The sequence below is a fragment of the Salvia splendens genome, chromosome 11 (assembly GCF_004379255.2).
Source record: "Salvia splendens isolate huo1 chromosome 11, SspV2, whole genome shotgun sequence".
Taxonomy (NCBI): domain Eukaryota; kingdom Viridiplantae; phylum Streptophyta; class Magnoliopsida; order Lamiales; family Lamiaceae; genus Salvia; species Salvia splendens.
This window is the reverse complement of record NC_056042.1, coordinates 5,767,712-5,788,094: the sequence shown is the minus strand read 5'-3', so window position 1 is coordinate 5,788,094 and position 20,383 is coordinate 5,767,712. Positions and strand designations below refer to the sequence as shown.

Genomic DNA, 20,383 nt, shown 5'->3' with positions numbered 1-20,383 from the left:
AGAAAAAGTAAATAAAGTATTGTTAGTGGAGAATGGGTCCCACTAAGGGTGGGGAAACGGTCGGTTCGGTTAGAACCAAACCGATTAGTCAGTTAACCGACTCCCTTTTCTCCAAATGCAAGAACCGTAACCGAACCTTTCCTTTAGGAACCGATCAGTCCTAACCGACAGGTTCTTCGGTTCCACCGAAGGAGAGAGTAGCGGTGTGGAGAGTTAGACAACAGCCTCGTCGTTGCCGGCGTGAGAGAGAGAGCAGCCTCTCGTTGCCTCATCGAAGAGAGCAGAGCAGCAAGAAGAAACCAACAGCCACGCCGGCGCCGGCGTGGGAGAGAGCACCGGTGCCGGCGTGCTACGAGAATTTAGATGAGGCGAGTTATTTGAATTGACTTCATTGTAAACACTTGGTAATTTTTTCATGGAAGATAAGTCAATGTACCTAGATCAGTATGAGATTCATAAGTTAGCATTTGCTAATGCTCCATATTTATCTAATAGGCTGAAGTTCCAAATTTAATAAACAAAATAGTTGTTATATGACATTGGTTATTGAATAAGATAGATGATTTATGTTTTCTCTTGTTTAAAATGCATACAAATTATAAAAACATAGAGTTTGATTTCTGTAATAGCATTGTTCTTTGAAACTTGAAAGGCATAGGGTTTATAAAATTAAAATGAATCTATAAAACATTAAAATTAAACCAACTAATCGGTTATTCGGTTCTAAGTTTTCCGCCGAAAGGTTAGAACCGAAAACCGTCCAAATCCTAAACCCACTAACCGAGACCGAACCTTAACCTTATCTTTTCAGTTCTCGGTTAACCGATAACCGAAAATATATGGTCCGGTTCTCAGTTAACCAAGAACCAAGAACTGTTTCCCCACCCCTAGGTCCCACCTCATTAGAGAGAAGACTTTTCAAAATTAGAAAGTGCATATTCTTGTGGGACAGACTAAAAAGGAAAGAGTGCATATTTTTGAGGGACGGAGAGAATATAAAAGTCTCAGTTTAGCTTCCACATTCCAATGCTCATTCGACATTTCATTATAAAACTAATACTAACGACACGATGTGTCTAATCACTGACGGGGGAATATTTTGCTAGAAGATGAGATGAACATGGAGTAGCTAAGTAGCATTGAAACACACGACACATTTCTCAAAGCAGTTGAGTTGCATATCTATTTCATGATCAATCGTGGAACCAAATTAAACAGTTAGCCATTCACTAATTTCGTGCCGTACAGTGTATCTCTGAGTCTCTGTTCTTCACCTCTTCTCCTCCTCAAACTTTCTGTACAAGTGCAATGAATGAGGATTAGCTACCTACACCTCATCATAATCCTCCCCTTCCTCATCTTCTCCCCCTCTGAACTTGATGCTCTTGTACCACGACGCGCAGCCCACGTATATCACGAGATCAACCGCGGTCAGCCCGGCCAGCAAAAAGTAGAACTTGTCCAGATGCCCCCTGTTGAGGTTCCCCGGTATCCACCCTGGCACGTTGTCCTCCGTCGATATCTTCATCACTATCGACACCAGCAGGCTGCTCACGTAGTTCCCCAGCGATATCGACGTCATGCACAGCGCGCTCCCGAAGCTCTTCAGCCCCTCCGGCGCCTGCGCGTTGAAGAACTCCAGCTGCCCCACGTACATGAACACCTCCGACGCCCCTATCAGCCCGTACTGCGGCACCTGCCACAGTATGCTCAGCGTGCTCGAACCCTTGCACTGCTTACAATCCCTCCTCGCGTATTTCAACCTGTACCACTCCACTATCCCCGCGGACACCATCGCCATCACCGCGATCACCAGCCCGATCCCCATCCTCTGCAGCTCGGTCAGCCCCTTGGAGTCCTTCCTCACCCCGCGCACGGCCGGGTCCACCACCCTCCTGTACAGGAATATGAAGAGTGCCACGCTGAGGATGTCGAAGCTCGACATGCTGGCTGCTGGGATCCGGAAGTTGGAGATCTGCGTGTTCATGGCGTCGCCCTGCTCCACGAAGAGGGAGGCCATCTGGGTGAACACGACGGAGTAGATGATGGTGCAGAGCCAGATGGGGAGCAGCCTCAGTATGCACTTCACCTCCTCCACTTGGGAGATGGGGCAGAGCCGCCACGGGTTGTTCTTGTACTCGCTCTGCTTCAGCTCCTCCTCGTCCTGCGCCGTCACAAATGCTGCCCTGTCCAAGAATCTGCAACGCAAATTCATGTCAGTAGCAGCGTGTAAAGAGAGAACTGAAACCACTGTATAAGTCTGTATTTGACTTGAATTGACTTACTTGATCCCCTGCGTGGGGAGCATCTTCTTGGCTCCGTTCTTGGATCCCTCGGGTTGGTACAAGTTGGCAGCATCTTCGCCCGGTGGGATCCTCACGCTGCACTTCTTGGTGGCGGCGACCAGGACTTGGGAAATGCGGGAGAGGGGGTTGCCACTGGGCTTGAAATGACGGTAGCGCTTGGTGCCTCCGAGGAAGAGGAGCAGGGCGATGGTGGCAGAGGCGGTGGAGGCCCAGAACCCGAGGGCCCACAGGCCTTCATCTTCGAAGTATACCAATATAGTGTTGGAAAAGAGTTCGCCAATGTTCAATGCAAGGTAAAAGTAGCTGAAAAATGCCACTTTGGAATAGCCCTCTCTCAGATCCTCTATGTCGAATTGATCAGCGCCAAATGTGGCTATGTTAGGCTGGTAGCCGCCGTTGCCAAGAGCCACCATGTATATAGAGATGTAGAAGAGCCCCACCTCCCAACTCGAATGCGTGTTGCATTTGGTCGTCTCGTCCCCACAGCCCCCGGGTTTGAGCAAGAACACCTGTGTGGACAGTGACAAGAGCACTAGACCCTGCTTGCAAAAAATGGTATACATAAGTTTATGATCATGTGATGCCTAGACACTGAGAGAGGGAAACAGAAAGAGACTTACAACGACAAAGATGGCCTGAAAGATGGCACAAGTTTTGTATCTTCCCCAATAAGAGTCACTAAGGAAAGCGCCAACCAGCGAGAAGATGTAGACCGTGCCCGTCCATTTGCTAACACTATTGGCTGCTTCGGCGTTGTCTTGCTGCAGCACTCTTGTTAGGAACAGCACCAGATTCACTCCCACCCCGAAAAATGCTAGGGTTGCTAGACCTTGATTGACTGCATTTCAAATTATATTACCAAAATGTCTCACAACAACTGATTAAATCAACTTACTCAAAAAGCAACATATCCTTTGTTGATTTGGAGACTGTCAAAAGCAACGAATTTGGAAACTAAACATAAGTAGATTTAGGTGATGAAGGTGGAATTATGGTTGTGTGTCATTTAATGTTCACGTGCAATTAGGGAGAATTATTTTCTAGATTCGTGTAAAGAAATAGTACTATGCTACGTGAAGCCTTTGCTTTAGTCTTTCCTAAAAAATACAGGCATTACAAGTGACTCTTGAAAGGTCCCATGCCTTTGCTATCCATGCTATATCTTGTCTAATCTAAACCATTTCCTCTCCCACTAAATAATTGTTCATATGTTTCAATCTAACTCGATTATCTCTATACATTTGTATTAATTTATGTATTTTCATTTTTTTTTCAAGAAATTGAAAATATCTAAGTACTATTAGGGTGTCCACTATAAGCCGAACACTTCCAATAGCCCCGCCACTTTTTTTATCCACAACCCCAGTTTATTTGTCTGCACCCACAAAAAAAAGTGTCTGCAGCTATAAGCCGGACACTTCCAATAGCCCCGCCACTTTTTTAGCCACTTTTCATTTTATTTCATTTTTCGTTTATTTTAAATCAATTGTAATTAAAATTATCGGAATGTAAATAATTAGAAACCGAGGTAATACTGAAATGTAAAAAAAGTATTGGGACCAAATATTCGTTGTATTATGGAACCGGGAAAATTATACAACGAACATTTAAAAAAATACAAATAAAAACACCGTGCATTTTTAGAGAGCGAAAACGTAGAGAGTGAATTAATGGAGAGAGTTTGAAATGGGTGTAAAATGGGTGGTGGAGGAGTGGTATTTATAATACAATTTTCAAAAAAAAAGGGTGGTGACCGGTGCCCTGTAGGCCGACGCGCCTATAGGCGCGGCGAGGCGTGCCCGGCGCGTCCTCGCACTCTTCTCGCCGGAGGGCCTTCCGCCCCAGAAATGGCGTCCGCCTTCGGGCGGACGCTGCCTGCACTATAGGCGGGCGGGGCGACGGCGGAATGGGGGCGGCCGACACGCCGCCCCTATAGTGGATGCCCTTAGGATAACTATGGATGGGTTTTTGGAAGTGTGGTATAACTAACTTTGATGGAATTGACAAAAGATCTAACTCTTGTTTTAGAAAAGGAACACCTCAATAGATCACGAGTATATTTAAATACCAAAACAACTTAGTTTAGATATGTATTTTTGGAAATATTATCTTTAGTGGAGGTATTACAAAAATACTAATTTTCTCAAACTAAACTAATCAATAAACCCAATTATTGTATCCAAGGGTATTATTATTAAAAAAAATGGTGAAAGTCTTTATTAGTGATGGAAATTTGGTTTAGGTAAAATGATAGGATTAATTATTTAAGATAATTCAACACCATCCATAGAAATATTTAGGAAAAGATAAGTCAATTTTGAATAAATATACAATTCGCAAATAATGCTTAGTGCTGTCTTCAATGCACTCATGTTTTGGGAAAAAAAGCATTGATATACTCCAATCATAATACTAAAAATGATCAAACTATTGGCCGATCACTTTCTACCCATCGATATGTTTTGGTTAGTCGTCGACCATTTTCCATTTATAGTGGTTATGAAAAAAAACCAAGAAAAAGCAAAAAATAGAAGGTAGGCTTATAGAGAGAGATGGTCGTATACAATGCATAAAAAATTAATGAATCAACCAAAATTGTCTCTCCTCTATAAATCCGAATCTAACCCTTATCGAAGAAATAAGAACAAGTGTCGATCTCCCTCTTCGTGCAAACACTTAGTATTCAATTACGTGTCAGTTTCTATTTGTTTTATTGCATTTAATTGAATACTATCTTCTAAATTAAAATTATTAATACACGCAACACACACACAAATATATACATACACATATATACACACACACACACACCTATTAATCATATTGCCGCTAGCTAGAATTTATGTTACTCATCAACTTAAAAAGGTTTTTTTTTGGACTAAGACTTTGAGGTTAATTTGTGATGTGGGTGTGGTAGGATTTGCATGCCACAACACTTGGACACTTGCTATCTCTCTTTCAACAATTTTTTATGGATTTAGTGCCTTCCCCAGCCAAAATTGTCATTTTCAAGAACTTCAATTTATAACCATTTGCAACCTATCGACGTCTAATTTAGTGTAAATGTACGTAATTGGACTAAAACTCCATAATTCTTTGATGTGAAAGTTGATCAAGATTGAACCTTTTAAACTTATTTTTGAGGCAGACTTACATAATATTATTGTCCCAGCAGACCATTTTCCAGTTAGGTCTCGAACAGCTGGTTTTCCATTAAAATCAACACTTCCATCACCTGTGTATTCTTCTTCTTCCTTCATTTTTTGAGCCTACAAATTAAATAAAATGAGAATCACACAAGTTATATATAGATGCATGAGAGAGAGATGTGATAGTTAAGTGTTACTATATTTGATGAATGAATGAATGAAGCACCTTGGATAATTCTAAGGATCCCATTTGAAGGAGGAGATGAGGAATTCTTCCTGTGTAGAACTAATAGTTGTTTTGTGTATATAGGAATGTTGAGTGAGTTGGAAAGCAAGAAATAGGGAGGGTATATATAGAGGTGGGAGAGAGGAATGGGGGGCTGAGATTTATGGAAAATCCAAGATGGCTCATCATTTTGCAGCACTTAATTCTCACATGCCAACTTAGTGAAAACTTGTTGCATCCAATGTTAATGGATTGAAAGCATTCAGATATTAGAGAGAGATTTCGTTTCAAATTTGTCTAATTTTAGTGCTTTATTTTTTTTTTTCTTATACCGAATTTTATAGTGCTTAGTTGTCGTTTTATTATTTAAGTGAGAGAAACAAAATAGTTGCGACTTTTTTTTGGAAAAAATACCACAATTCCGTTTTCTTCGTTTTTTTAAACTGAAATAAAAAATCACAATTAATATTTTCTTTGTGTAGACTTTATGAAAACCAGAAATATATACGTATTTAATGAAATTTTGCCGGAAATAACCCAAAAATTCGTAGTAGCTAGAGGAAATGGTAAAATTATGATAAAAAAGAACTAAGAAAAGAGTTCGTAGAAGTAAAGACTAAAGAGCCTATCCTTCATAGTGTTCAAATGCATATCATCATTTCATTTGATTTCACATCTATTGTAGCAATTCATTTCAAATAAAATGCAATCTACACCTAATCACATCTTTGATAACTGATAGGGCCTTTTTGCATACGTACTATTTTCTCTAATTAAAGTTGATTTGCTTGAAGGCTACAAATTCATAATATGTCACACTAGATTTATATAGTGACATGGAGTATCACACTAGATTTTATAAATTCAAATTCCGCAAATTGGCTAATATGTCACACTAGATGTATATAGTGACATTATCACTTGTAATTTTGTAGTGGATTTATAAGATAATACCAAAAAACAAAAACCCTACAATATATACTATATTTCGTGATGTATGTAATTAGAAAATGTTGTTTATCAACATTACTATACATTAATTACATTATTAATTTTACTTGCATTAGATATTACATGTAATTCTTGATTATTTGATTTAAAACAATATTACTAGTAGTTAGCGGATATCTTTATCAGTAATATAGCATCTAGTGGCATGACTTTACAAGAAAAAATAGATTGCATTAGATCTTTGAACTAAACAAAATAAGTCCGATATAATAGGTCATATAAATAATCGTAGTCCTTTAAGGTTGCCTCTGGCTCTGGTATAATTATAAAGTCTGTATATCTGAAACATTATGACGTATACACAGTATCGATGTCAATAAATATAGTTATTCTTCGATAAGGAAGGCAATGCAGCGATTAGCAAAGAAGTTCTATTTGTATACTAATGTATGTTATGAGAGTCATCTAAAACTTAGAAATGATTGTATCTACTTACTTGGCAACACTATATTCTATGTAAATGTAGCACATATGATCAATTGTATTGATAATATGAATCTTAGTGTGAGACAAACGTTTGTTGAGTAAAATCAGACCATAGAGTAGAAAGTGGTTGATAGTTATAAGGTGATCTAACTTAGTAGTAATATGCAACAATGGAAGTGCGTAGAGTGAGCAAATGTGGGTGTGATATGATTAATGAAGACAAACAAGCTGATCACTGTCTCACCCAATCATATTATTCACTGCCTCTGACGTACCTATGTTAGTTCCTTAATGTGACTATTTTCAATTGTAATTTAACGACAATTTTGGAAACCCCACGTTGTGCTTAATGGAATCTGACTCGTAATTTCAGAAAATGACAAGAGCAAGAAAAGGGGAAATATTCATGGCTCGTATCATCGATGCTTTTCATGATACATTGAAAATGCGTAACAACAAATCCCATAACTTATAATGATTCTCAATAAGTTAATTGTCCTAATTTTTTGACTTAGTGACACACCATCATTAAACTTTGTTATTTAAGTAATCATTATGATTTGTTGCTCCTTCATTCATGTCTCTAGGTTTGATGTTAATTACGAGAATTGCAGCTTAGTGATAATCCGGCGTCTCTATTTATCAATTTAAAAAAGAATATTATAACTAAAATCACGAATTTTGGTCAAATTCTGATATTTCCTATGAAATTATAAAGTGATCTGATGTATTACAAACTTTACATTCTTTGTATTGTTTTCCAGCCCGGCCAAAATAATATTTTTCGCAAAAAACCTATTTTATGTAGGCAACTGTAAAACGTTTTTGATATTTTAGATCACTTTTAAAGTTCATAACAAATAGGATAAAAGACCATGTACATTAGTCAAATATGATGAAAATCACAGACAAAATATAAAAAATTTTATATTTTAGATTACTCATAAATTCCATGAGAAATATCATATAATTGAGTCAAAGTTTATTATTTAAATGACCAATGATTTAAAAATAACACTCCGTTGGAATCCACAAAATTGTGAGTGGCGGTGACAAACAACTACTAGTACCAAATTACAAATAAATAAATACAAAAGATCTTACTCAATCAAATTATTCGGTGCGAGTATCAATAAGAGCTGTTAATCATATTGGAAGGCAAATATAGATATAGTAACTTTTCCTATTGCAGTGAGGCCAAAGGTTTAAGTGTTTGATCCCACAATGATATCAGAAAATTTGTTGCTTGAATAAAAGAATAATTAATGGGATGAGAAAGTGATATATAAAAGACGATATCACTTGTGTTTTAGTTAATTCCCAATTAAATGACAAAAAAATGTTGGCAAAATTAAAGTACCCAATTTTAAGTAGCTAGGTTTTGTTTCCTCTTGGAACACATTTGTTTTATAAAAAATATCAATAAAGATTTGAATTATAGTGCACTAGCTGTGCTAATCGGTTGAACTATAGCCCCCTAGAAAATTAGGCGTTCTAAGCCTTTCTTTTTAATGTTTTATATTATACTGTTAGAGCATTCGCAGCGCCGGTGAGTTTGGCTCGTCCGTCCGTGCTCGTTGGCAAGAGCACGGATGTGGATGCTCTTAGCTTTGAGTTAAAAAAAAGTAATGTCATCTTCACTTTAAATTTTTAAAGAGAGATGTTTGGTTGGATAAAAAAATATTAATTGGGACACTAATCACTATCCCTTAATAAATTGAGATGATAAAAATGGAGTATTTTATAGATGAGTTTTTTTATGAGAAAAAAATGCGTAAACCATTGAAAAATGATGAGCTGAAAAACAAAAAGACACCATAAAAAGTTCATAGAAAATTTGCTCCAAACAACGCAGTGTACTCAAATAGAACGAAACAAAATAAAAATACTACCAAGGCACACATGGTACGACAACCACAACACCCAAAATAATTGCAGTTGATATTCCATCCAATTTAATTAATAATAATATAATAAGATGGTCAAGAAATATGAGATCAATTAACATGAAAACCCGCAGTGTGAAATTACTCTACGTATTATAGTGGATGGTCTATAAACGGATACTGCTTTTTACCATAAAGGAAACATGACCTAATAAATATTTTTGAACCATTAGTATTTCAAAATTTATGGTGCGATACACTAATTTTGTAACTCTTCACACTCCTCAAGAGGAGGGGAGATATACTTAATCAATTCCACAATTACAATTTACAGGTATTAGTTGGTTAGGTTGCTTCACGACCACATTTTATAAACTGCTCGTATTAACAAAATTATATGATAGCACTTATTTTATATCCTTTCACAAAAACCTTGTTTATTATCTCACATCGATTTGATAATGATCTCATTTTTTTCCATATATGATCGGATAACCATTTCTTTTATGATCTGTATAGGCATGTTTTGAACCTAAAGATATTTACTTTTATTTTGATAACATACATATTCGAATATGTGATGTTATCTCTTTCAATATAAGGATATGAATCGAGCAAGTCGACTCAAATCATGGGAGGACCCAAATGGAGGTGACTAGGGGCTAAAGCCCTTAATGAATTTACTTTTTAAACATTTTTCTATTAATATTTTTTAAAGTTATTGATATTTAATATAAATTATTATATGACAGCCCTTACAAATGATGTAAATTGTCCAAAAATATATATTGAAATAAAAATTAGAAATCTCAGCCTCTATTGATGTTTATTTCTGCGTCCGCCCCTAACTCAAATTATACATATTTTGAATTACTGAATTTATCTATCTAAACTAAACCTGATCAGTTGTAAATGGCACATAGTATTTTAGCAATTTTTCACAATTTTTTATGCTAAGATATTTTATTCAATTTCAAACTACATATTTTTACGTCTTAATTTATATAGTTTTGGGAGTGGGAGTTTGATTTGTACTATCAGTTAAAAAGTTACTAGCTAGGACTTTCCAGTTATGTTTAGGGAATTTAATAAGTTAAATCTAGTTCGACCTTATTCATCTAGAAAAGGTAGATTATAGTTTTGGGTTGCCCCATGGAAGAAGATTGGCTACATTATCTTTTCGAATTAAGTCGATACTATCTTATCATCTCATAATCCTTTTTTTATATGAAGGGTCATCTTCTAATCCGTAACAAACATTGATTTGGTGCTTTATGATAAAATTTCTGATTATTGTCTGCTCTTCATTGGTGCCCAAAAGTACACCCTCGCCATTTTTGAGAAGATAAAAACATTTGCACATAAATTTGGTAAACCCATTTCTCACTATTTATAATTCAAAAATAATACAAAAACATACACTAATTTTGAATTATCAATAACTTATAAAATTAAAATTATACATACCAAGAACAAGTGTATACCCTATATCTCAAGCAGTATAAAAGAACATGCATTACAATCAAATTAATTTAAATTATCAACTAACAAAAAGATTAAAACAGTGCAATCTTCATTCCTTGACATAAATAACCGGATCAAGAAGTATAGGAGCCACATCCGGCGCCGCCACAACGCCGTCAAGAATCCGGCAATCCCCTCCCAAATAAGCGTGCAGAAATGACACAACTACCCCTCCAACACCTCTCCTCATCTTCCCCTTGCACCCCTTCCCACTCCTACACGCCATCCCCAGCCCCATTCCCTCATCATCCAACACATCACAATGCCCATACTCCTTCGCCATAAAGTAGCAACACGGCGGCCTGCTCTCGTTGAAGAACTCCGAGTGATTGCATCCGTCGGGGGCAAGGGGCGGGATGAAGCCCCCGCCCTTGCCCCTGCTGCCCAATCCCGTGCCCACCACGGCCACGGGCATCCCCACGTCCAGGGACCTCGGCACGTGGGACAGGATGCGGGGCTCAACCCACGCTGGGGGTGTGGGGCCTGCCACTGGGTCGAGCCCCACCAGCGCCTTGAAGGCATGGTGGTGGCCGAGTGCTAGGGCGAACGCTGTCCTGCCACCCCGGCTGTGTCCCATTAAGGCTGTTTTGGAGAGGTCGGGTTTCACGCCTTCGGCTAGGCACGCTTCGAGGCCTTCCGGTAGCCACTTTGTCACGTTTGAGGCCGTCTTCGTCTGGTCCTTCGTGCAAATCACCAGCCATTGGTACAACTGCACATATTGTTAGGTGCAAATTCATACCACATCAAAAAACATAAATAAATAAAGTTGACAAAAATATATACTAATAAGTGTTTCCTGAGTCTAATTAGTTTGAAGTTTTTTTAACAGTTAACTAAAGTGGTCAATATCAAACTAATGTACAGTGAACAGTCATAACACGACTAACCTTTGGTGCGACAAGTATGTATCCATGGGACGAGATATGGCATAGGAGTTGAGAATACCAACTAGTTTGAGTGCAGTAGCCGTGGCAGAAGAGCACAACCGGGTACCGGCCTTGTGCTTCCGGCGCCACCACAAGCAGCTCTGCCGGCGGCCGAGATGCATCCGATTTCTTCACTTTCATCATTTTGACGGCCAGATTTCCGGCCTCGAACACACTCTTTTCGTTTCCGAGTTGCAATTTCATTTCCATAATTGTTTTTTTATCTGCATATAACTTATTTGCTCGGACATAGATATATATAGATGTATGTGTGTTTGAGTAAGTGGAATTGGACTGCAAATTTAACAGATTATTTTTAAATTGTTCAAAGTTAGGCTATCAAATTACATTGACTTAATTAGGCTAACTGAAATAAAAACAGGGTCAAGGGCTACCCGACGATTGAGCCTAACATGGCAAAGATTTAGATTTAAATATTGACTGAATATTTTATGTATTAATGTCTTCATATTTACAGCAGTCTTCCTATATAGGAGACTCATACTTGTAATCTACCTAAACAAAGAAGGCATCTTGCCTTGGTTCTATGGATAGATTATTACATAAGCATTGCTATATAGTAATAGTAGTACTCCACTACTATAAACTACTAATATGGTAAGTTGACTTAGAACAAGATTTCATGATTACTTAGACAGTGACTATTAACTTTTTTTCTAGCTATTGACCTTCTATCCATCGAATTGTCAATTCAATCTCTGTCTGTATAACCATATATTTGAGATTATAATTGAACTTTTTAATTTAGTAGCTAATCAAAATCGAATAGAAATTTGATAATCAATTTTATTGCTAGCAGATTTGATTACGAGGGAGACTATTATACTAAGTACTAAGTCTCATTAAACCATCTAAGATCTAATTTTGCTATGTTGATGTATGGAAAAATCATTCAATTAGATATTCACTCTTTTAGGGAAAACAAAAAAACACAGGATTTAGCACATTTGGAGAGTGGGTGATATTAAAATATTTTAAAAAATCAAATCTTGGGACAGAGAGGTTGTGCCCCACATTCGATACTCAACAACATCTTCAACACTCTCTGTGGATTCAATCAGTGTTTCAGTGGGAAAGAGAGCGCTTGATTGCTTTCAGGTAACATCAGTGTTGAGCTTAATCAAACAGATTCCTTAAAGTAACTGTCTTTAAATTCGATCTGCTCCCTTTTTCGATTTCTATTTCTGGTTCCCATTTCTTTTCCGATCTGCTGCCTTTGTCGATTTCTATTTTTGGTACAGAATTGGTGTTTGTCGAGATCGAATTAGGCTTGTTCTAGTTTAGCTTTTGCAGTGACATTGATTTTTAGTTACTTTTTCTGATGCAAGAATGCAATTTTCGAACTCGGATCTAATGGATATTTTACATGCTTAGATTGCTATTTAATCTGTGATGTTTCTACTAGAATTAAAGCTGGATCATGATCCAAAGCTTACCATTTTTGTAGTTGATTCAATCTACTGAGTTACTTCATTGATCTGTTGCATTAATGTTTGCTTCTAGACATTTCATGTGCCATTTGTTAAATTTGATCCATGTTAGGGACTTGTGAGTTACTTGATGCTCTCCTGAGCGAAAATCATGGCACCAAAGGTTCATTCTTCGGTCAATAAAGTGAGAAGCCGGCTATCCATAGTGTTTGTCATCGCTCTGTGCAGTTTTTTTTACTTGTTGGGAGTGTGGCAGAGGAGTGGCTTTGGTAAAGGCGATGGTTATGCTATAGAGATGAATAAGCAGCAGGCAAACTGCAATGTCTCTCCGTCTCTGGACTTCGAGAGCCATCATAAGTATGTGGCTTCCATCGAATCTTCTGAGCCCAAGGCCAAAGTTTTCAAGCCATGTAATGCTAAGTTCACTGACTACACTCCTTGCCAAGAGCAAGATCGGGCCATGAGATTCCCTAGGGAAAATATGATCTATCGAGAAAGGCATTGCCCACCACAGGAAGAAAAACTGCGCTGCTTGATTCCAGTTCCCAATGGCTATACAAGCCCTTTCCCTTGGCCAAAGAGCCGTGACTACGTTTATTATGCTAATGTCCCTTTTAAAAGCTTGACGGTTGAGAAGGCTAACCAGAACTGGGTTGAGTATCAGGGTAATGTATTCAAATTTCCAGGAGGCGGGACAATGTTTCCTCAAGGAGCGGATGCGTATATTGATGAGCTTGCGCGAGTCATTCCAATAGCTGACGGCACAGTCAGAACAGCTCTGGATACTGGTTGCGGAGTATGTTCCCTTTATTCCCACTTTGACTTTACTTTTATCGTACAATACCACACAATCCTAATAGTTGGAGCTCTATTGTGGCAGTAGATATGTTTTACTTGCTATCATCTCTGTTTTTAGAACTTGATGAGGAATTTCTAGTTTGGAATTAGTGCACTATTATCACTTGTGTTTTTCGAATATAGGCGTTGTTGGAACTTGAAAGCTAACAACCGATTTTTGGTAGCTTCTGAAAAGTTAACTTGTTTCAATTAGGTTGCTAGCTGGGGTGCTTACATGCTGAAAAGAAATGTGCTGACAATGTCGTTTGCACCAAGGGACAACCATGAGGCGCAGGTGCAATTCGCATTGGAGCGAGGCGTGCCTGCAATAATTGGGGTGCTTGGATCCATAAAACTTCCTTACCCACCCAGATCATTTGATATGGCACAATGTTCGAGGTGCTTAATACAATGGGCTTCCAACGGTATTCCACAAACCAGTAGAGTTCTTAAAAAGTTCACTAGGATAAATATTTTTCAATATTTAGCATTTAAGCAAAACTATTTCAGATAATTGATGATTTCACGAATATTTATTACTTTGAGATGCCAGTGTGGGCTATTGTAACCTTTCCTTCAGGCACATATATGTGTATATATAGATAGAATGAAATCTTTCAACTTCATTTACAGATATGGTTTCTTAAACTAGTGATATTAGCATTAGTTATTTCACATATCTAAGTACGTAAGTACTTTTTTGTTGTTATGTCCTGCTTCTTTTAACACTTTGATATACATTTCAAAATGCTACAAGAATAACTTCTATAACCTGCTGTCAAGAAATTTTCAAAAACTCTAAGCTTTCACAAAGATATCTATCTTACTCTGTACATCATCAAAAAAAGATCTTTTAGATTCCGAAATTCCAATGTACAATGCAATGCAGAATATTTATTATATTTCTGTAAAAGGATTATTATCTATTTGGCCAAAGTTGAAATGATTTTCCAATATGTAGATGGCATGTACTTGAAGGAAGTTGATCGAGTTCTTAGACCTGGTGGATACTGGGTCTTGTCTGGTCCTCCAATCAATTGGAAGACATATTATAAGACGTGGAAGAGGACAAAAGAAGATTTGAAGGCTGAACAGAAGAGCATAGAAGATTTGGCTGAGAGCCTTTGCTGGGAAAAGAAGTATGAGAAGGGAGATATTGCTATCTTTAGGAAGAAGATCAATGCAAAGTATTGCAAAAGAAAATCAACTAACTATTGTAAAGCCTCAGATACCAACGACTTATGGTTAGTTAATCATACCATAAACTTTTTTCTTCAACATTCGATGTTTGTTTTATTTCTCGCTATTCATAGTTTTGTATTGACCCTTAAGCTTCATCTGCTGCATGATAAGGATATGTGATATGGAGTAATTCACAGCAAAATACCCATACTGCATATTCTGCTTCATTTTAATTGTGCGTTTGGTTCTCTTTTGCTTAAAGTTATATACATATTTAAGTTGAATGTTCATGCGATGATTGATTTTCACTTAGTTTCCTCTAGAATCAATTTAAACATGTGTACAGGAATGGTTAATGATGAGTTAATTTATCGGCATGTCAGCTTTCCTATGACTTGTTGATGATTTCCTTATGAATTTCAAATTAACAAAAAGAAACCATTGAAAAGAACAGATCAGCTAGTGAAATTAAAATTGTTCATCATTTTTTTACATCTACCAGAAATATGATTATTTACTGGACTTCTACTTGTTTCTGTTTGTACTTTCTCGTCATGATTCTCAAGGTATAAGAAAATGGAGACGTGTGTAACACCCTTCCCGGAGGTGGGGAGTCCTAATGAAGTACCAGGAGGAGAGTTGAAAAAGTTTCCAGCTCGGCTTTATGATGTTCCACCTCGTGTACGAAATGGTGAGGTTCCCGGGGTCACATCCGAATCTTATGAACAGGACAACAAACTCTGGAAAAAGCATGTTGTAGCTTACAAAAGGATTGTTAGATTGCTCGGCACCACAAGATATAGAAACATTATGGATATGAATGCTGGCCTTGGAGGTTTTGCAGCGGCCTTGGAATCATCGAAAGTTTGGGTGATGAATGTTGTTCCCATAATTGCTGAAAAAACCCTAGGGGTCGTCTATGAGAGAGGATTGATCGGCATGTATCATGATTGGTATCTCCTTCCACCTTTTTCTTGCTTCTCACTCGCCATTTAAAAAAACATTTCGGAAGAATCATTGAGTTGAAGCACTACGGTAAGTTTCTTTCGTTGTTTTTCAGGTGTGAAGGGTTCTCGACATATCCAAGAACATATGACCTCATTCACGCCAGTGGCTTATTCAAATTATATCAAGACAAGTAAGCGATTCATTCACTAATCGATACGAACTGCATAAACATTTTGTGTATTGCTTTTCTTCATAAATGTGTCAATTTAGTAAGCATCCAATATTTCAAGTACTAGAGATATACTCATAGTCTACTCAATCTGGATTGTAGGTGTGAATTTGAAGACATACTCCTAGAAATGGACCGCATTTTACGGCCAGAAGGGGTGGTGGTCGTGCGGGACGAAGTGGATGTGATAAACAAGGTGATGAAGATCGGCAGAGGGATGAGGTGGGATATAAAAATGGTGGATCATGAAGACGGCCCTCTCGTCCCTGAGAAAATACTGGTTGCAGTGAAGCAATACTGGGTGGCCTCCAATTCCACTTCTACTGATCAATGAGATTATGGTCAGCAGAGGGACTTTAAATTAAAATTTTAGCAATTAGCTTTGAATGAATTTTGTGTTATTCACTTAATTTAATACCAACTTGCAGAGATGAACCATTTTTTTGTACTCAGGAATTGTATCTAAATTTGTTTCTAAGTTAATGGACAAATAAAACAACCCCCTTCATCATGAAATCATCTTTTTCTGTATGTCCAAGGGGGCAAATGCTTAGGGCCTCAAATTTGTAAAATGAATATATTAACCAGACTGTTTAATCTTAGACTGATAGGATATTAAGTTGAAATTTAAAATGTCCCATCTTGTGCATTGTATGTTAAAATTGTCCACTTTTATGAAAACTCTGCTTCTTATAGGTAGGTGCATGAGTAATTTCCTCCTTATAGCACGAAGATGATGAGCGTGTTTGGATGAAGTAGTCATTGCTCTTGCAGAATGTGTTTTCATGAAATGTGTGGTTTTGGAGAGAATAGTTCTGAGGCAGCGGAACGTGTCTCGATCCCATGCCGTGTTCGTGTGTTGTATTACTCTCAGAGAGCACCCAAAGGCGGTTTTATGTTGTGTGAATTGCAATAGGAGTTTCTGATACTGCACTGTGTAGATACACCGATACTCGGGGGATCTGGACAAAGGAGCAAGTCGAAGCCGATTGTAGATGCGGTTCATGAACAAATTAGTAGTACTACATGAAATATAAATGCCCCTTGTATGAGACAGCTGAAAACTCTTCAACATCCACACATCAATCCGGATAGCTGACTCACGCGACACGAATCCAAGACACCCGTCTATTTGAAGAACGCGGTCGTGAATCCCACCAGTTTGGGGGAGAGGTATCTTGACAAACTCCTCATAGACACGATGTGCTCGTTATGATCAACGTTGGGGACCCAATGCAGAGCTCCTATGGCGGAAACCGGGGGATATCCTAACCAGCCCATGAGTCCATGAGCGGGTCCTTCAACAACTCTCCATGGCCCGCTCCCGATGTGCATAATCTCACACCCGATGCGCTGTGAGGCATCCTGAAACAAGTGCACGAGTTTATACCTGCTCGACTCGCAGAAAAATGTCATTCCATACGATTCATGGTGAGGGGCACACATGGTCCCCAAAGGAACCGTTTCCACCTCCCTTGTGACAGGGTTCAGCACGATTAGCCCTCTCCCCTTCACGGCCTTTTCAAGAAAGATCAAGCCATTGCACGTCACCTTGATATTTTTGCAACCAGACTACTATCATGAGGCTCCTTGCTCGTCTGCTGCTTTTTCTTCGCTTCTTCGAGCTCCCGTTTCGACTTCATTCTTTCCACCCGTGGCGGATTTCTTCACCCCTATAATTAACAGATGAAACTAAACATCACTGTATAAACATAACAATGTAACAATCTAAGATGAAGGAGAAACCTTCTTCAAATAAGCGTGGATTATTACTTACAACCCCCAACTTGGCAATTTCTTGATTTATGACTTCATTTTAAAAAATTGATAAAGATGAGATCATAGGTGAATAAAGAAATAAGAAAACCAAGGGCATAAATAGATTCATTATTCGTAGACGATCAAGTAGATCACCAAAAATAGGCATGTTTATGAAGTAGAGTGGCATAAAAGCCACGCAGAACATGTAGATTATGTTCCATTTGAGCTATTATAAGCTAAAATGCAAGCATCTAGACACTATACATATTAGTCACTTGCTATCAGCATTATATAAATCAATTAAACCAGCAAATAAGGAAAAACAAACGAAAGTAAATTGTATTCATCATCTCATAGATAAAAGGAATAACACTGCAATAATTGATGGAGTACATATTTTGACAATTAGATAATCACCCTTTGATCACCAAATGACACAAGAGTGTTCCCGTGAGGAATATAAATCTTATTCGTCATTGCAGACCATGGCTCCCACTCCTCTTCATAATAATCATCATCACCACCACCGGATGATCCTGAACTTATGAGCCTCGTTTCATCTCTACCAAAGTCGTAAACACACAATCGCCCACTCTGGCTTTCCAGCACCATCTCACTCCCATCCCTCCGGCTACAAACCGGGATGCAGTAGACTAAATCCCCACTCAAATCGATCCTACATTTCTTCATCCAACATTCACCTTCCAACTCACTCAGAATCCACACTTCCAATGCATTAACCTTCGCACGACTCACAAATCCTAGATCCCCTCCCATCTCAACCAGCATATCTTCCCATATTCTCTTCACGGGCAATTTCTTGGTGACAAACTTCTCATCACACACATCCAAGGAGACAACGCAATCATACCACTTTCCATATCCTAGCAAGTGCACTGATCTGCCCACAGACAACATGGTTTGCCCCAGCTGTACCGATTGAAGACACCGCGTGATTCTCCTCCATTTCCTCGTTTCAACGCTCAATATCTCACAACCAACACCCCCAAGATGCCCATAAAACAAGTGCACGACTTTGTATGTTTTCGTCTTACTACAAAAGGCTATACCAAATGATTTATATAGATGCTTGCATGAAAGTAATAGAACACCTAATGGAAGATCAACATACTTCCTTGTCATAGGATTCATCAGCACCAATCTCTTCCTTCTCAAATTAGTTCCAAGAATCAAGCCACCATAGCTTGCTAGAACACGATCCAAATCATTCACACTCGACTCCACAAAACTACTCCTCAAGCCATCCAAACTCAAGAAATGGAAGTAGGCCTTTGGCTTCCCCACACTCCCTCTAGGACAAAATGCCATCTGCTGAGATATCAAGACCGTCTCGGACTTCTGAGCATGACTTGTCACAAAAATCGAGCTATTGATCAAAGCAAACCACTGCTTGCACACAAACTGCAGCCTAAAGAGGGATTCAGCAGGGAGCAACATGAAAATCTTGTATAGCAAATCATGTGAAAGATTTGCTAGAATCTGAACCTCTGTGTTCTGATCCTGAGCATCAGCCGGCTTCGAGGAAGAGTTTCTCCAGAAAAACTCTGCCATGAGGCGGCTCTGCTTCCTGGCTAAGGCTTCGTTCCAGGTGGCACCTATGCGAAACTTGCGGATAAATTGGCACACCAAGTCGGCATCCATTGCCAGGAGAGAAAGTTCAAGGCTGTGAGTAATGCTTTGATGTATCAATCAACAATGGAAACAAAGTTTGTTGTCAGTTTTTGGACAAGACAATATAAGTATATGCTTTTGTAGTTGTCCTAAACTCTATCATCAGATATGATAATAATAATAGTAATCCACCATTTTTGTGGATTTTATTTAAAAATTAATCACGAAACCAAAACAAGCACACGAATCAAGAATAACCATCGAGAATTCTGGATTCTAATGGGAAAACGATGGCATGATTTAACATTTTCCCTCTGCTAAGTATGAACAGGAAAAATTGAAATGTATTAAGTGTTGGTTTCTGGGATTACAAGATAACAAAACCGGGCGTAATACAACCCAAAAGAAGGAATACAAAAATGAACTGAAGTTACAACGAAAATGAAACAACTAAACCAGTATGCTATGACAGCCGAGTCGAGGAGGCCTCTTCCCGCAAGACGAGATACGCCCCGGTAGTGCTCTCGGTTTGGCGTGTCGTCCCCAAAGGTAAAACGGCTACGTCTCTTCTGATGCAGCACCGCAATCAGCAGAGCTCCGGCGAACGAGATGGAGGAGAGGGCAGAGCTTCGACAGAAAGACAATGCAGGGAGAGGGAGAGAGCTTATGCAGAGAATGCTTGTAGGTGTGTAGTGATGCATGGAATGGCTGGCCTATTTATAGGCTCAGTCCACTGCAGGGGGTCAACAGCCATGATGGCTGTCATCATGGCAATTCGTAACCGACGTCGGTTACAGGCGTGTGGCAGGAGTGTGCCATCCGTGTGTGGAGCGTGTGGATTTCTCACGTGGCAACCGTGACTGTGCCTCGCTTGACGACGTGTCAAGCC

At 38.7% G+C, this 20,383-nt stretch overlaps 4 protein-coding genes across 4 annotated transcripts; 1 reads left to right on the top strand and 3 right to left on the bottom strand.

Moving 5' to 3' along the window:
- Positions 1 to 994: 994 nt before the first annotated feature.
- On the bottom strand, positions 995 to 5,867 carry LOC121753749 (protein NRT1/ PTR FAMILY 7.3-like). Its single transcript, XM_042148998.1, has 5 exons — positions 5,682 to 5,867; positions 5,461 to 5,575; positions 2,927 to 3,144; positions 2,286 to 2,845; positions 995 to 2,198 (listed from the first exon to the last, which is right to left on the bottom strand). The coding sequence occupies exons 1-5, from the start codon at positions 5,703 to 5,705 to the stop codon at positions 1,328 to 1,330; spliced, it is 1,788 nt and encodes a 595-aa protein (XP_042004932.1). The 5' UTR covers positions 5,706 to 5,867; the 3' UTR covers positions 995 to 1,327.
- Positions 5,868 to 10,511: 4,644 nt separating this feature from the next.
- Positions 10,512 to 11,755, bottom strand: LOC121756166 (chlorophyllase-1-like). The gene is made up of 2 exons (XM_042151638.1): positions 11,416 to 11,755; positions 10,512 to 11,237 (listed from the first exon to the last, which is right to left on the bottom strand). Exons 1-2 carry the CDS (start codon positions 11,662 to 11,664, stop codon positions 10,578 to 10,580), a joined length of 909 nt encoding a protein of 302 aa, XP_042007572.1. The 5' UTR covers positions 11,665 to 11,755; the 3' UTR covers positions 10,512 to 10,577.
- Positions 11,756 to 12,361: 606 nt separating this feature from the next.
- On the top strand, positions 12,362 to 16,617 carry LOC121756165 (probable methyltransferase PMT14). Its single transcript, XM_042151637.1, has 7 exons — positions 12,362 to 12,573; positions 13,018 to 13,701; positions 13,957 to 14,167; positions 14,704 to 14,986; positions 15,491 to 15,877; positions 15,985 to 16,062; positions 16,204 to 16,617. The coding sequence occupies exons 2-7, from the start codon at positions 13,057 to 13,059 to the stop codon at positions 16,433 to 16,435; spliced, it is 1,836 nt and encodes a 611-aa protein (XP_042007571.1). The 5' UTR covers positions 12,362 to 12,573; positions 13,018 to 13,056; the 3' UTR covers positions 16,436 to 16,617.
- A 1,650-nt stretch (positions 16,618 to 18,267) lies between these two features.
- Positions 18,268 to 19,524, bottom strand: LOC121754343 (putative F-box protein At1g32420). Its single transcript, XM_042149719.1, has one exon. The coding sequence runs from the start codon at positions 19,522 to 19,524 to the stop codon at positions 18,268 to 18,270; it is 1,257 nt and encodes a 418-aa protein (XP_042005653.1).
- Between the last annotated feature and the right edge of the window lie 859 nt (positions 19,525 to 20,383).

Bases quoted from the DNA above. Each gene is read 5' to 3' on its own strand.
- LOC121753749 (XM_042148998.1), bottom strand. From the start codon at position 5,705: ATGGGATCCTTAGAATTATCCAAG. The intron at 3,145-5,460 runs GTAAGTCTGCCT...TTTGAAATGCAG, and splicing joins TGCTGGGACAATAATATTAT to TCAATCAAGGTCTAGCAACC. The intron at 2,846-2,926 runs GTAAGTCTCTTT...TTTTGCAAGCAG, and splicing joins TTCAGGCCATCTTTGTCGTT to GGTCTAGTGCTCTTGTCACT.
- LOC121756166 (XM_042151638.1), bottom strand. From the start codon at position 11,664: ATGGAAATGAAATTGCAACTCGGAAACGAAAAGAGTGTGTTCGAGGCC. The intron at 11,238-11,415 runs GTTAGTCGTGTT...CAATATGTGCAG, and splicing joins ACATACTTGTCGCACCAAAG to TTGTACCAATGGCTGGTGAT.
- LOC121756165 (XM_042151637.1), top strand. From the start codon at position 13,057: ATGGCACCAAAGGTTCATTCTTCGGTCAATAAAGTGAGAAGCCGGCTA. The intron at 14,987-15,490 runs GTTAGTTAATCA...ATGATTCTCAAG, and splicing joins TCAGATACCAACGACTTATG to GTATAAGAAAATGGAGACGT. The intron at 16,063-16,203 runs GTAAGCGATTCA...TCTGGATTGTAG, and splicing joins TTCAAATTATATCAAGACAA to GTGTGAATTTGAAGACATAC.
- LOC121754343 (XM_042149719.1), bottom strand. From the start codon at position 19,524: ATGGATGCCGACTTGGTGTGCCAATTTATCCGCAAGTTTCGCATAGGT.